The sequence below is a fragment of the Mesoplodon bidens genome (genome assembly GCF_964165515.1).
Source record: "Mesoplodon bidens genome assembly, chromosome: 7".
Taxonomy (NCBI): Eukaryota; Metazoa; Chordata; class Mammalia; order Artiodactyla; family Ziphiidae; genus Mesoplodon; species Mesoplodon bidens.
The window spans coordinates 78492677-78505440 of NC_138164.1; the positions used below are offsets into that span (position 1 = coordinate 78492677).

The following is a 12764-nucleotide window of genomic DNA, read 5'->3' on the forward strand; positions in this document are numbered from 1 at the left end:
TGGACTGTTGACAATTTGTACCCTTTCTGCAGGAACAGAACCAAGCCTGACCTTTACCTCCGGGACCATGTCTGTGTTGCTGCTGTTTGCTAACTGATGTCAAAAGCAGTTGTGGTCCCATTCCAATTAGAACTCTTATTTTTGCTGAAACAGACCAATTTATGCATCCTTTCTGGCCCTCTCAAGAGTCTCTCAATCTTAAAATGAGCCAGTTAAAAAACACAATTTTACCGGAAGCGATTCACAGCAGGCAGTGAAGGGGGAGACGGAGAAAGCCCAGAGGACTGGGGGCGAGAGGGACACACTTCCCAGCCAGGGGACCCGCACAGACAGCACGTTCCTGTGCCCCCGGGAGAGCAAGGCCACCTCCTGGCCAAACAAGATCAACATCCAGTTTAAGGCTATTATCTCCTTTATTCAAAAAATAAATATTTCACTTTTGAGTCAACATATTTCAAATCACATGAAGCACAGAGAAGAAATACAGTCCCTTTGGAAATCATGAACACGTGTAGGAAAGAGTCATGTTCAAAGCAAAGGGGACGGGGTGAGCACTGATTCCAACTGATCCATGACCCAGAGGTTCCTCCTCTCACCAGGTGGAGCTACATATCGATTGTAGGCGAGAAACACACACACACACACACACACACACACACACACGCAGCTTTGAAGTCTGAAAGGCACATGAAGTGGACCATAAGGTGTGTGGCACATTCACTGATAAAGCGTTCCCTATTCCCTCCCAAGAAAAGTGGAGAAACTTTAATCAAGTCACAGACCAGAGAAGACAGGGTACTCTGGCTCAGAGCTCAGTGTCAGGAGAATCTCTGCGGATGAAAGCCATTCTTCTTCTGCTCTCCTCTCCTGCGCCTCCTCTCTGGGGGCAGCTCCCTCACTCGGTGATGGCGGGGCGCGTGGCCACGTACACGAACACCACGATCAGCAGCACGACCGCGGCCAGCGTGGGCAGCACCACCGTGGTGACCTGCCGCCGGGCCTCCTGCATGGCCTGCTTCCGCTCCTTCTTGTCCTTGGACGTCTCCTTCTTGGGCTTCCCCTTGAGCTGCCGCATCTTTCCTAGGGGATGCTAGGAGGGTGCGTCCGGAGAGGGGTTTGAAGGAAGGGTCACGCTCCTCTGGTCAAGGTGCAGAATCTCCTGTAGAGAGAACCATGATCAAGAATGTACGGAGGGCTTCCCTGGTGGCGCAGTGGTTGAGAATCCGCCTGCCGATGCAGGGGACACGGGTTCGTGCCCCGGTCCGGGAAGATCCCACATGCCGCGGAGCAACTAGGCCCGTGAGCCACAACTACTGAGCCTGCGCGTCTGGAGCCTGTGCTCCGCAACAAGAGAGGCTGCGATAGTGAGAGGCCCGCGCACCGCGATGAAGAGTGGCCCCCGCTCGCCACAACTAGAGAAAGCCCTCGCACAGAAACGAAGACCCAACACAGCCATAAATAAATAAATAAATAAAGCAAACTGTCAACAAGTAAAAATAAATAAACACTATTACAAAAAGAATGAACGGAGTGAAAGGAAAAGGAATCACAAAGTCAAAGGCAAATGCTAAACCAGGAAGAGTATCTGCAACTTAGCAGCCCAGGGACTCAGGACAGAAGAGCTCTTGCAGCCCCTCTGAGTGGTGGGTGGTGGACATAAGCAGGATGTTCCTGGGGCTCTGTCACCGTCAGCGCTTCTGCAGGTGTGCTGTGCACAGGTAACCGGCACACTGAGACAAGGCCTCTCAGCTCCAGGGGCAGCTGGCCAGGCGCTGGGCACCAGATGAACAAGACTGCTTTCATGACACAAAGGGACTGGGAAGCACTAACTATGCCGCCTCCACTCAGTGGAAAGGGGGGCACCCTTCTCCCTTCCAAGGCTCCACCTATTTACTTCACTGTTCTAAATCCCACCATCTCCCCAGCTAGCCTCCAGCGCTGAACCGCTGGCAGCCTGCAGATGCCAGGACCGTGGCTCCCCTCCTGGCCGAGCCCAGGGCCTGACTGCAGGCCACGGCAGCCTCACTGGGGCCGAAGAGAGCCCAGAGGCACCGACTTCTCTGATCTCCATTTGATCCTTTACCCATCCACCCAAACCTTCCTGAGCACCTCCTATGTGCCAGGCTCTGCTCGAGGAGTGGAGGAAGTGGTGGAACATTCGGGGCTGTGCTCTCAGAGCCCACGGTCTAGGGGTGCACCCCGGGTTGTAAGCGGAGTCGAGAGCTGGGTCAGACAGACGATAAAGAGAGACCAGCTGAGCCTTCGGTCCAGCCACCCACTCAACCTAGGATCTCGTAAATTCTGTGCCCCATGGAGGTGCTCAGGTGGTGAAGCGGTGCTGTCAGGGGCCTGGGGGATGAATCAAAGGCCGTGGGTAACTACAGAGCAACAGCTCCATACGAGTCCGATTCTGAGCTTTACGCAACAGAAACAGACTTTGGCTGATTCAAGTTGAGATGGAGTTTACACAGAGGCCTTTGGCACCTCATAGGATCCCCAGAAAAGAGGACCTGGCTCAGGAGATAAGCAGGGCAAGGAGCTGTGTAGCCATCACCTGAGCCCCACTCACACCGCGAGCCTGGAGGAGGCCTCAGGCTGTATCATCACCTGGACACTGCCGCTGGAGCAGGGGCACCGAGGCCACCACTACTGCCCCTGGAAACCAGACGGAGCTGCTGTCACTGCCTTCAAGATGAATTCTCCAGGGCCCTGGCTTCTCTGTGTCACCAGGTGCATGTGACCAGCCAAGCTGAGACCCAATATACCCGCAGCCTAGCCTTCCAACCTCTATAAGCAGGGGGAGTGTTTCTAAACACAGTGAAGGAGTGGGGGGTTGGCTACTGGGCAGGGAAATAAAAAAGACAAATGTCCTTCATAAAACATCCTGGGGGACTGGTAGAGAGGCGCTCTCTGAGGCAGACGAGCAGTGTACACCAACATTCCCCTAACGGAGAGACTTCTGTATCATGATACTGTGTACCCAGTTTTGCCCCAGGACAGTGGGTGGCCTGTCACCACCCTGATGAGGAAGATGACATTTACACCTAAGTGAAGGTGTCAAGTGGCAGGCAGGACGCGGAATGTGGGTTCCGAGGCGGGAAAAGTCTCGTGTGAATCTCCCTGTTGGTAGAGGGATCCTAATCTCACCACTCCTCTCATCCCCGATTGGACCCCGGCATTTTTTTCCTATTATCCATAATCAGGCGGAGTTTCTCCTGGTGCAAGAGGGCTGAAATTATTGCACTGGAATGACATGATGCCAGCCAAAAGCAAATATTAAAGTTCTGGAGAGCCCCATTTAGGCAAATTTACGCCCTCCATCAGGCTTTTGAAAATAGCCACTCTTAACTTCCTTAAGACCTGACAGGTGTAGGAACCCCTGGCTTTACAAATTCTCCTTTTCAAATCTTTCAGAGAACTTGCAGGCAGACCTGGGTTCAAACTAAGGACATACAATGTCCTGGCTGAACGGCTTTGGGCCTCAGGAGGCCTCAATGTCATCATCTGAACAATGAGGACAACTTCTCTCGGAAGGAGTGGCTGAGGATTTGAAAAGAAAACACTCCTCATGGTGCTCGGCCCGCCCACACCCCGCAGGACAGGCCGGCCAGCCGGAGGCAGCCGCTTCCTCCCCACCCCACCGCTTGTCCGCTCCGGAGCCCTGGTCAGACCTCACGGAGCTCACCAGCCTCAGCGCCCCCTGGGAGGTGGTATAATGGCAGTGCCCCGCCCGCAGGACCGTGGTGAGGATGAGACAAGAATCCGGGTAATACGGCACCTGGCACGGAGAGGGCACCGGATCCACGTTAGCTGACGCTCCCGAGGCCCACCCAACAGACAGCCTGCGGGGAGACGGGCAGGCTCGTTACCCCCGCGCAGAGATGAGGAGACCAAGGGGCAAGAGGAAAAACGTCTTGCACACAGTCAGCTGGTCTGTAAACAGTATCTAACAGAGCAGTGGATGGCATCCCTTGTCCAAAGCTATGAGCCATGGTCTGTTCTCTCCCTGACACAGCTTCACGAAATTGTCTAAAAAGAGACAGGCCAGGGGCTTCCCTGGTGGCGCAGTGGTTGGGAGTCCGCCTGCCGATGCGGGGGACGTGGGTTCGTGCCCCGGTCCGGGAGGATCCCACATGCCGCGGAGCGGCTGGGCCCGTGGGCCATGGCCGCTGAGCCTGCGCGTCTGCAATGGGAGAGGCCACAGCAGTGAGAGGCCCGCGTACAGCAAAAAAAAAAAAAAAAAAAAGAGACAGGCCATTGGCAGCACTCTGATTTGTAGCCATTTCCCTGTGGACCTAATGGCCTGTGAAAAGAGAAGGACCCTGCTGTGGCCCATCACCCAGCCCCCCACAGGGCCCCTCACAGGGCCCCCCCGCAGAGGACTGGCCGCAGGCAGGTAGCACCAGAGGCCCAGAGTTAACAAGGGCCCCAGCCCCACTCCTTCGGCTGCTGGCTGCATCCTCCCACAGAGGTGTGGTGGACGTGCATAGGCAGCAGCCCCCGTGACGACCAGCTCTTGACATCTGTAAGATGCATTCAAAAAAGTTCTCCAAGGCGTAAAAAAAGGCCTCGTCACTGGGGACAGTGCCGGTCTGGTCAGGATTTAAAGGACAAACACGCCAGCCTGAAGTCTGGGATCTTGGTCAGGCTCCAGTGGGTGGCCTCCCTGATCTCACTCACCTGTGCTGTGGGCCTCAAACCGCAGCCCGGCACTCTCCCTGGGGCTGAAGAGAGAGTGGTGAGGAGGGAGGGAAAACACCTCTGAGATGACAGCTGAGGGGAGGGAAAAGGGCCCAGCAGGACAAAGGCTGGGGAAGAGCGGCAGGCAGAGGGAGCGGAAGGAACCAGAAGGGTGACAGGAGGGGAACTGCAGAGGGCACCGAGGCCAGGCCATCCATAGGCTGGCGGGCCATGGTGAGGAGTCGGGTTTCACTCCGAAAGCGGCACGAGGCACTGAAGGGCTTCCCACGGGGAGGTGCAAGTTAAAAAAAGCTCCTCCGGCCGGTCTGTGGAGACTGGGGTACAGGGGAATGAAAAGGGAGGCCCTTAGAGCAGGGCAGGGAGGGCCAGGGGTGGCTCCGACTTGGTGGGGAGGGCCCGCGGTGATGGAGAGGAGGATGGAGTGGGCTTTTATGTGGGGGGTACCTAACGGCAGATTAGACATGGCGCGTGAGGGAAAGAGAATAACGGGTGGACCTAAGGTTTGGAGCTTCAGCACCTGGCTGCATGGTGATCCGGCCTTATGAGGTGAAGGGAGAATGGCAGGAAGTGGGGATGGATTTGAGAAAGGACATTAAGTGCTCTCTTCACATCTATCCACGTGTGAGGATGCGCCTATTAGACATCACCATGGAAATATCAAGGAGGCGGTTGAGGACATGAGTCAAGAGCTCGGTCTGAGCTGAAGATCTATATTTGGAAGTCATCAGCCATTGATGAGGTGAGCTCACCAAGGACACGGTAGATGGAGAAGAGGGCCAGGCCCGAGCCCTGAGCATCTGACAGTCAGAGAACAGGAGGGGAAGGGCAAGCAAAGGAGCCTGTGGAGAAGACGCAAGTGAAGAAGAGAAAAGAAGTGTGGAGTCCCAGGGACCAAGAGTCAAGAAGAGCACTGCTTCAAAACACCACCGAGACAAAGTGAAGATAAAGCAGCAGCCACTGGATCTGGCGACTTGGAGAACTGACCGGAGGAACTTCAGTGGAGTGGGCCAGTCAGCCCCTATTTCAGAAATCTAAACTAAGAAACATGAAGGCACACAAGCTGGAAAATCCTGCAGATCGGGGCACCGGGGAAGCCATCTGATGCCACGTGCGGAAGACAACACTGGAAGCCAAGCTGGGGAGAGGAGACGGGAGCCGAGGGGAGCACCCTGAGAGCTGGACACTGGGGACTCTGCTCTTATCCTTCCAGCACAGCCCCTGCGAGGCCCAGCTCTGTACAGGCTCCTGAGTTATGCTGACCTGTTTCTGAATCTTAGGACAGACATCTCTTTGAACTTGAGCTGGCTCCAGTGGGTCTCTGTACCTTCCAATGAAGGAGCCCTGGCTAAAATGATTACTCCAAGTTTTACAAATGAGGAGTCCAAAGCCTTGCCACTGTCACAAAATTAGGGGTGGCAGAGTCAAAAGTCAAACCCACATCAGCCTGACCCCGAAGCCTGAAGAGTCACCATCCTCCGGTGCCTTCCCCACATACCTTCCTGGCCCTTTACCCACTTTGGGGCCACGTCATTGCTCACCAGCCCCTTGCAGAGAGGAAATCAGAGATGAAGCTCACAAGATGCAGTCTGGCTCTTTCCCAGCAAGCAGCCCAGGCCGGATAGAGAAGCCACTAGCTGAGTCCCAGCTTCACAACCCGACCATGACTGCTGGCCACCCCCTGCCTCTGGCTCCCCTTAAGCAAGGGAACGGAAACTTCACAAACACTGGAGTTCCACCAGTGCCCCTCCCCCACCAACAAGCCCATGGCAACTGGTCAGCATTGGAATGTTCCAACTGGTCCCCAGTGTGCATGGGCAGGTGGGAGGGGGGCAGAGAGGAAGGGGAAACACATCCTTTCAGACAGAATCATTTTATGATTTTTTGACTGAGCCTTCCAGTCTTTTTTCTATATATGTATGTATATATATATTGTGCACACACACGCTTATTAAAATCCTTATGTATATTTCTTCCTACTTAGAAATCATAATGTACATGACAGCCTTAGAACCTATTAGGGAAACAGCCAAGAGCAGAGGTAAGAACGTGGGTTTGAAACCAGGTTTGAGCCTCAGCTCTGCCATGTCTAGTTATACAACCCTGGGCAATGTATTTAATCTCTCATGTCCTGACTTTCCTCCTCTGTAAAATGGGATAAGAAAACCTGCTTTGTAGAGTCATTGGGGGAGAAAGACTGAAGTATTATCTGAGGTATTGATTAACAGGCCAAACCAGATGCTCAGTAAATGGTACAGAGTAACTCCCTTTCCAGGGAGGTTTTTCCAGTGCAGATGCACGTACGGAGGGAGGTACCAGGGAATGCTGCCCTTTTTTTGGCATTTGAACCATATAACCCCTGGATGATGGAACCCTCCCAGTTTCTCTCTCTTCCCTGCTGAAAACCACCAGTTACCAGTCTGCTGCTGGGCAGGTTTTCCCAGAGGTTTGATGGGAGAAAAAGGTTGGCTTGGGCAATTGAGGGAAGGTTCAGAATCACAGCGACCACCCCCAGCTCCCGTATCCCAGACAGGCTAATGCTACACTGCCCAGTATGGCAGCCACTCGTCACATGTGGCTACTAGCACTGGAAATGTGGCTGTGGTCCAAACTGAGCTGTAGTGTGAAATACACACCAGAGTTTGAAGACTCCGTACCAAAAGAAAGAATATAAACTATCTCATTAAAATCTTCCATACTAATTACAAGAAATGATAACATTTTGGATATACTGGGTTCGATAAAATGTATTATTAATTTCACCCGTTTTTTTTTTTACCGTCTTAATGTGGGCTACTCAAGAACTTCAAATTCCATGAGTGGCTCACACAGCACTTTAACTGGGCAGTGCTGTGCCTGCCCCATGCAATAAGCACCAGGTTCAGCCCCCTGATAAGCTTCCCACATCACAGCCTCAACTTACAACGGTGAAGACTCCGGGGCCCTCACAGCCCCGCCCTAATGGATCTCTCCAGCCTCATCATACCTCACGACCCACGGCTACCAACACGCCTGAGTGCCCACCCCACACGCTCACATCCCATGCCCGTGCCCGTGCAGGAGCTCTGCCGCATGCCCTCCCCCATGCACCAGCATCCTCCTGGTGTAGACGCCCGTCCTTGGTCAGCCCTGTGCCTGGCCTTCAGCAGTCTCTCCTCAGTGCCGTCTCGGCACTCGGTTTATGCCTTTATTGCAGCACTGACCAGTGGCCGCCACCTAACTGGCTGGGCCCCTGATGTCCCCACTGGACTCAGCACTCCTTTGGGAGCAAATGTGTCTTGCTAGTAATAATATTGCCTTAGGCTGGCAGGACACCTCTCACATAACAGGTGCTCAGCAAGCATCTCTGGATCGAACACCAAAGCTGGAAGACAAGCAGTCATCTTACGTACTAAGCACAGAGTTACAGCAGAAGTTTCTACAGGAGAGGAGAAGTTATAGCAGAAGATAATAAACCAGCTAGCTACCACTTAGAAATGCTCATTTCATTCTCAACACAAGATTGGTATTCTCACTCCCATTTTACGTGAAGAAGAGGAGATTCAGAAAAGTATGGGGACCTTCCTGGTGGCGTAGCGGTTAAGAATCCGCCTGCCAATGCAGGCGACACAGGTTTGATACCTGCTCCGGAATGATTCCACATGCCACGGAGCAATGAAGCTCGTGCACCACAACTACTGAGCCTGCGCTCTAGAGCCCGTGAGCCACAACTACTGAAGGCCACGTGCCTAGAGCCCGTGCGCCGCAAAAAGAGAAGGCACCGCAATGAGAAGCCCACGCACTGCAACGAAGAGTAGCCCCTGCTCGCCGCAACTAGAGAAAGCCCACATGCAGCAACAAAGACCCAACACAGGCAAAAATAAATAAATCAAATAAATACATTTATGAAAAAAGAAAACAAGAAAACTATGGTGACTTGCCTAAAATCAAAGACCATTAGGAAACCAGCACAGTCTCAGCCCTAGTATAAAATCCATAACAATCACTCATTAGATATTGAGTGAATGAATGGACTGAGGATCTGAACTCAGACCTAATTCCAAAGTGCACCCATCCTCTCTGCATGACCCCACAGTGACAGTGCCTCCAGGTCAGCCCACAATTAGGAACAGTAGCTGTCACATCCCGAAGGCTCACCACCTGTCCGGCTACCGCACTAAAGCCCTCTACAAACACGCAGACCACACTGCGGCTTTTATCCCATTTTTCAGACAAGGGAACTGAGGCTCAGAGAAGGGAAGGGCCCAGGTAGTAAGTCAGAGTGCATCTGGGATTCAGACCCAGCTCTGTCTGCCTCCCATCCAACCCGGCTGCCTCCAGGTAGCCGGGCCATCCCATGGAGTGACGGGACACAGGGTCAAGAGTCCATGGCGGGTTCCTGCCCATCAACTCTGGAGGCTGAGGACACGAGGAGGGAGGGTGTGTGAGCAGAAGCGCAGGCCCTCCAGGTGCTTGTCTCACTCGGCAGTGGATAAAGCCTGTTCCTTACTTGCTCCGACTCCCAGAAGGTGTCCTGGGCTTAAAGACACACTGCAGGTTGCTTGAACTCTCATGGTGGGCCAGGCTGCTCAGAAAGAAGGCCCCCAGGATGTCCTAGGCTCTTGCAGGGGTGCCCGCTGAGAACAGCACGTCCAGGCAACAACGTCAAGTGGCTGCAGACTGTGTCGGCTGCACCCGCTCCTCCCCACACAGTCAATGCGAGGACAGACACCAGGCCCAGGTGGCGGCCCGCCTGGATGGCCACTCCCAGGGATGGAAGCCAGAGGCTGCCCGCCCATCCTCCACGCTGTCCACCTTTTCAAAGCCCTACAGCTCTCCTGTCTCCAGAAAAGGCTGTGTAAGATGCTCACTGAGAAAATGGCTGCGTTTTTCTCCTACTGCAAAATCAGGAACGCAAACGAATAAACAACACGTAAGAAGGGTGTATGTGGGGCAGATCTCCACCAGCTCTTCTCTTGGCTGCGTCATTATAAACATGAAGCATCAGGAGGGCGGCACCACTCCATGCTCTACGCCATGAGCCCAGGGAAGCTGCCCTGAGTTCAGGGAAACCTAAATTGTGCGCCGAGAACAGCAGCTCTGTGGCTCACGGACTGTGCTCACTTCACTGTATGTCCCTGGGGTTTAGCCGTAATGGGCCGTGATCACCTCACTTCTGTCTGCCGCAGCGATGGGGACAGGGGGTGGGCAGGCTGCCAGGAGAACTGAGCGGGATGGGACTCCCGATACCCGCTAGGCACCAGCTGATAAGACAAGCGCCTTCCCGGGAACACAGACGTGAGCAGTGACAGCCACACACGCTGGCTCCAGCACCCCGCTGCTGACCGGCCTCAGAGGTCGGGGAGCTCCTGATCGGCCGGCCGGCCTGCGGGGAGGATCAGAGCCACAGACGGAAGCTGACAGGCACAAACATGTGTACATACTTCTCTCACCAAGGGTGAAGGAAGAAGAAACTATGTAATTTGGCGGTGGCAGTGTGTCAGCTACTCCTAAATAAGAACCCGAGAACACAAAAGAACTTTGGGGTGGGTTGCTGAAGAACACAGACATAAAAAGCTAGGGTTCTCAATAAATTGGATAAGTAACATTCCTGCAAAGTGCTTTCCTGGGCAGTGTTCATTTCCTCCTCATGATAACTCTTCATCTTACCTATTATTGACCTTTTTCACAAGAAAAAGAGCAGACAGAGCAATTAAGCTCACGTCTGGGTTTTAATCCCCATCCTGGCACTTCTGGGGTCTGTGGCCCTTAGACCTTCAATTACTCTGTCTATAAAACAGGGATAAAACTACGTAGCATTTAAATATTTTTTGAGCATCAACTATATGTCGGGAGACATGCTGGGTAGTTTACAGGGAATGTGGGAGACAGACAACCACCAAATGAACAGAATATGTGTCAGATGATGCTATGTGTTTTAGAGAAAATAAAGGTGGGGGGAACAGAGGCTGCAAATTTAGAAAAATCAATCAAGGAAGGCTTCATGAGAAAGTGACACCGGACCAGAGACTCAAAGGAGGTGAGGAAGTGACCTGTGCGAGACGGGGGCCACCGGAGGGCTCTGGCTGTGCTAAGGAAAAGCACTGCTGGACGACTGACTGCAGTGGGCAAGGGCTGAGGCCAGGAGCTCGGTGAGGACATGAGTGAATTATTCAGGAGGTACGTGGTGGCTTGGTCCCAGGGAGGGGCAGATGTGGGGGAAAGTGGTCGGGTACGTTGAGGGGACAGCCAACAAGATTCACCAGCAGATTGGAAGTGGAGTGTGAAAACATAAAACGATGAAAGGCTCTATGGCCCAAGGAAGTGCAGGAATGGAGGCGCCACGTAGGGGTGTGGGGACAATGGGATGGGTCAAGTCTGAGACGCGATTAGCTGTCCCAGGTGGAGACACTGAGCAGGCAGCTGGATGCGTGAGGCTGTGCTTGGGGAGAGAGCTGGGCTGGAGACAGGAGCGTGGCAGCTGTCAGCACTGCAAGCCGCCAGGCTGGGGAGCGAGCGCAGACAGAGAAGGGCCAGTGCGCTCTGAGGTTTAGGATTTGCAGAGTTGAAGAGCAGCAAGTAAGAGACTAAAAAGGTATGAAGGGAAGAAAACTGGAAGCGTAAGTTGTCTTGGAAGGCAAGTGCAGAAAGCGTTCCAGGAAGGAGGAGCCGCTCATCGGGCTTGGTCACGTATAGGTAATCGGTGACCTGAGGGGAGAGTTTTGGTGGGGTGGAGAGGTGGGGAGGGGGCCCGGATCTGAGGGGGTCCCAGGGAGGGAGGGAGTAGGCTAGAGAACGGAGACCACGAGTCGGCAACGCTTCTCAAGGCAGGACTCGGGGGCTGGGTGTCTGCACTGCAATCCCAGTCCTGCCATTTATCAGCCCTGTGACCTTGGGCAAGTTCCTTACTCTTTCTGTGCCTCACATTTCTCATCTGAAAAATGGGGATAATAATCCCTTAAGGAATTGGTATATGAGAATAATGCCTGGTCTGTAGTATTTACTATGTAAGTATCATCATCCATCAGCAACATCATCATCATCATCACTATGAAAATAGGGTCAGAATCAGAAGGGGATATAAGGACAAGAGTTTTGTTCTACTTGTTTGTTTTTTAAGGCACTTATAGAATGTTTGTGTCACAGGGGAAAATGGATCAGGAGAAGGAAGGAAAAAGAAGTGCTGGCGAGCCACCCAGGGGAGCTGGAGCACCAGCTGGGCTGGCCCCAGATGGGCCCAATGTGACGGTGGGAGTCTGTGCAAGTTCTCACCGGGCTACTGCTGGTTCTCAGTGAAATGGGAAGAAGGCCATCAGCTTGGGAGGCAGGAAGAGGGAGGAGATGCTAGAGTCTGAAGAGAAAGAAGCTGTGAAACAGCAGTCAAGTGGGATGGATGCATCAGAGCACGACAGGTGACCACCAGCCTGCAGTCAGAGGCCTCAGATCTTAGAGCAAGGCGGTTGGGGGCTGGCACCACCCACAGGTGCAGGTACAGGGGATGGAGTCGGGGGATGTCAGACTTAACCAGGACAGGATTTTGTCAGGCCACTATGACACAAGGTGAGGGTTACATGAGATTGCAAAAGAAAATCGCCTGCCCAGGACCTGGCATCTGAAGCGCTGCCGCTGTTCAGGCTTCAGTGGCCTGTCCAAGGAGCCCCACTCCCTCCACGTGTGCCTCCCTGACCCCCAACACACACAGAGCTCAGGAGCAGAAAACTCTGCAGGAGCCTCAATTCTGCTCATTCCACTAAGCCACGTCCCTCCCTTTTCTGTTCAAGTTACTGTCACATTTCCGAGCCCTCTCCTGCTGGTCTCAGAGAACAAAGAAGGCCATGTGAGGGCAGACTAGTCCCCGCACGCTTCTTCCAAGAACCAGCGGTGAAGAGGCTCTCCCAGCCTTGAGGAAATATTGGCTTTCCGGGACCTGCCTTGCAATTCCACCAAGCTCTGCAGGTACGGCTCAACCATCAGTTCCTCCCACTGAAGACGGGTGGGCAAAAAGCCTTTGATGGATCTCGGTATGTAACCCAGACAAGTTTGAGTTAAATTCACAGTGATCAGCAACTTCAAGCACAGTAATTTGT

At 53.5% G+C, this 12764-nt stretch overlaps 1 protein-coding gene across 3 annotated transcripts in view; it reads right to left on the minus strand.

The window, feature by feature from the left end:
• Positions 1 to 394: 394 nt before the first annotated feature.
• SMCO4 (single-pass membrane protein with coiled-coil domains 4) overlaps positions 395 to 12764 on the minus strand; it is a 71988-nt gene continuing 59618 nt past the window's right edge. For all 3 annotated transcript variants that reach the window (XM_081240413.1, XM_081240414.1, XM_081240415.1), the window contains exon 3: positions 395 to 1159. In XM_081240413.1, coding sequence (XP_081096539.1) covers positions 896 to 1075 — 180 coding nt within the window. In that variant the 5' untranslated portion in view covers positions 1076 to 1159 and the 3' untranslated portion in view covers positions 395 to 895. The remainder of the gene's footprint in view (positions 1160 to 12764) is intronic.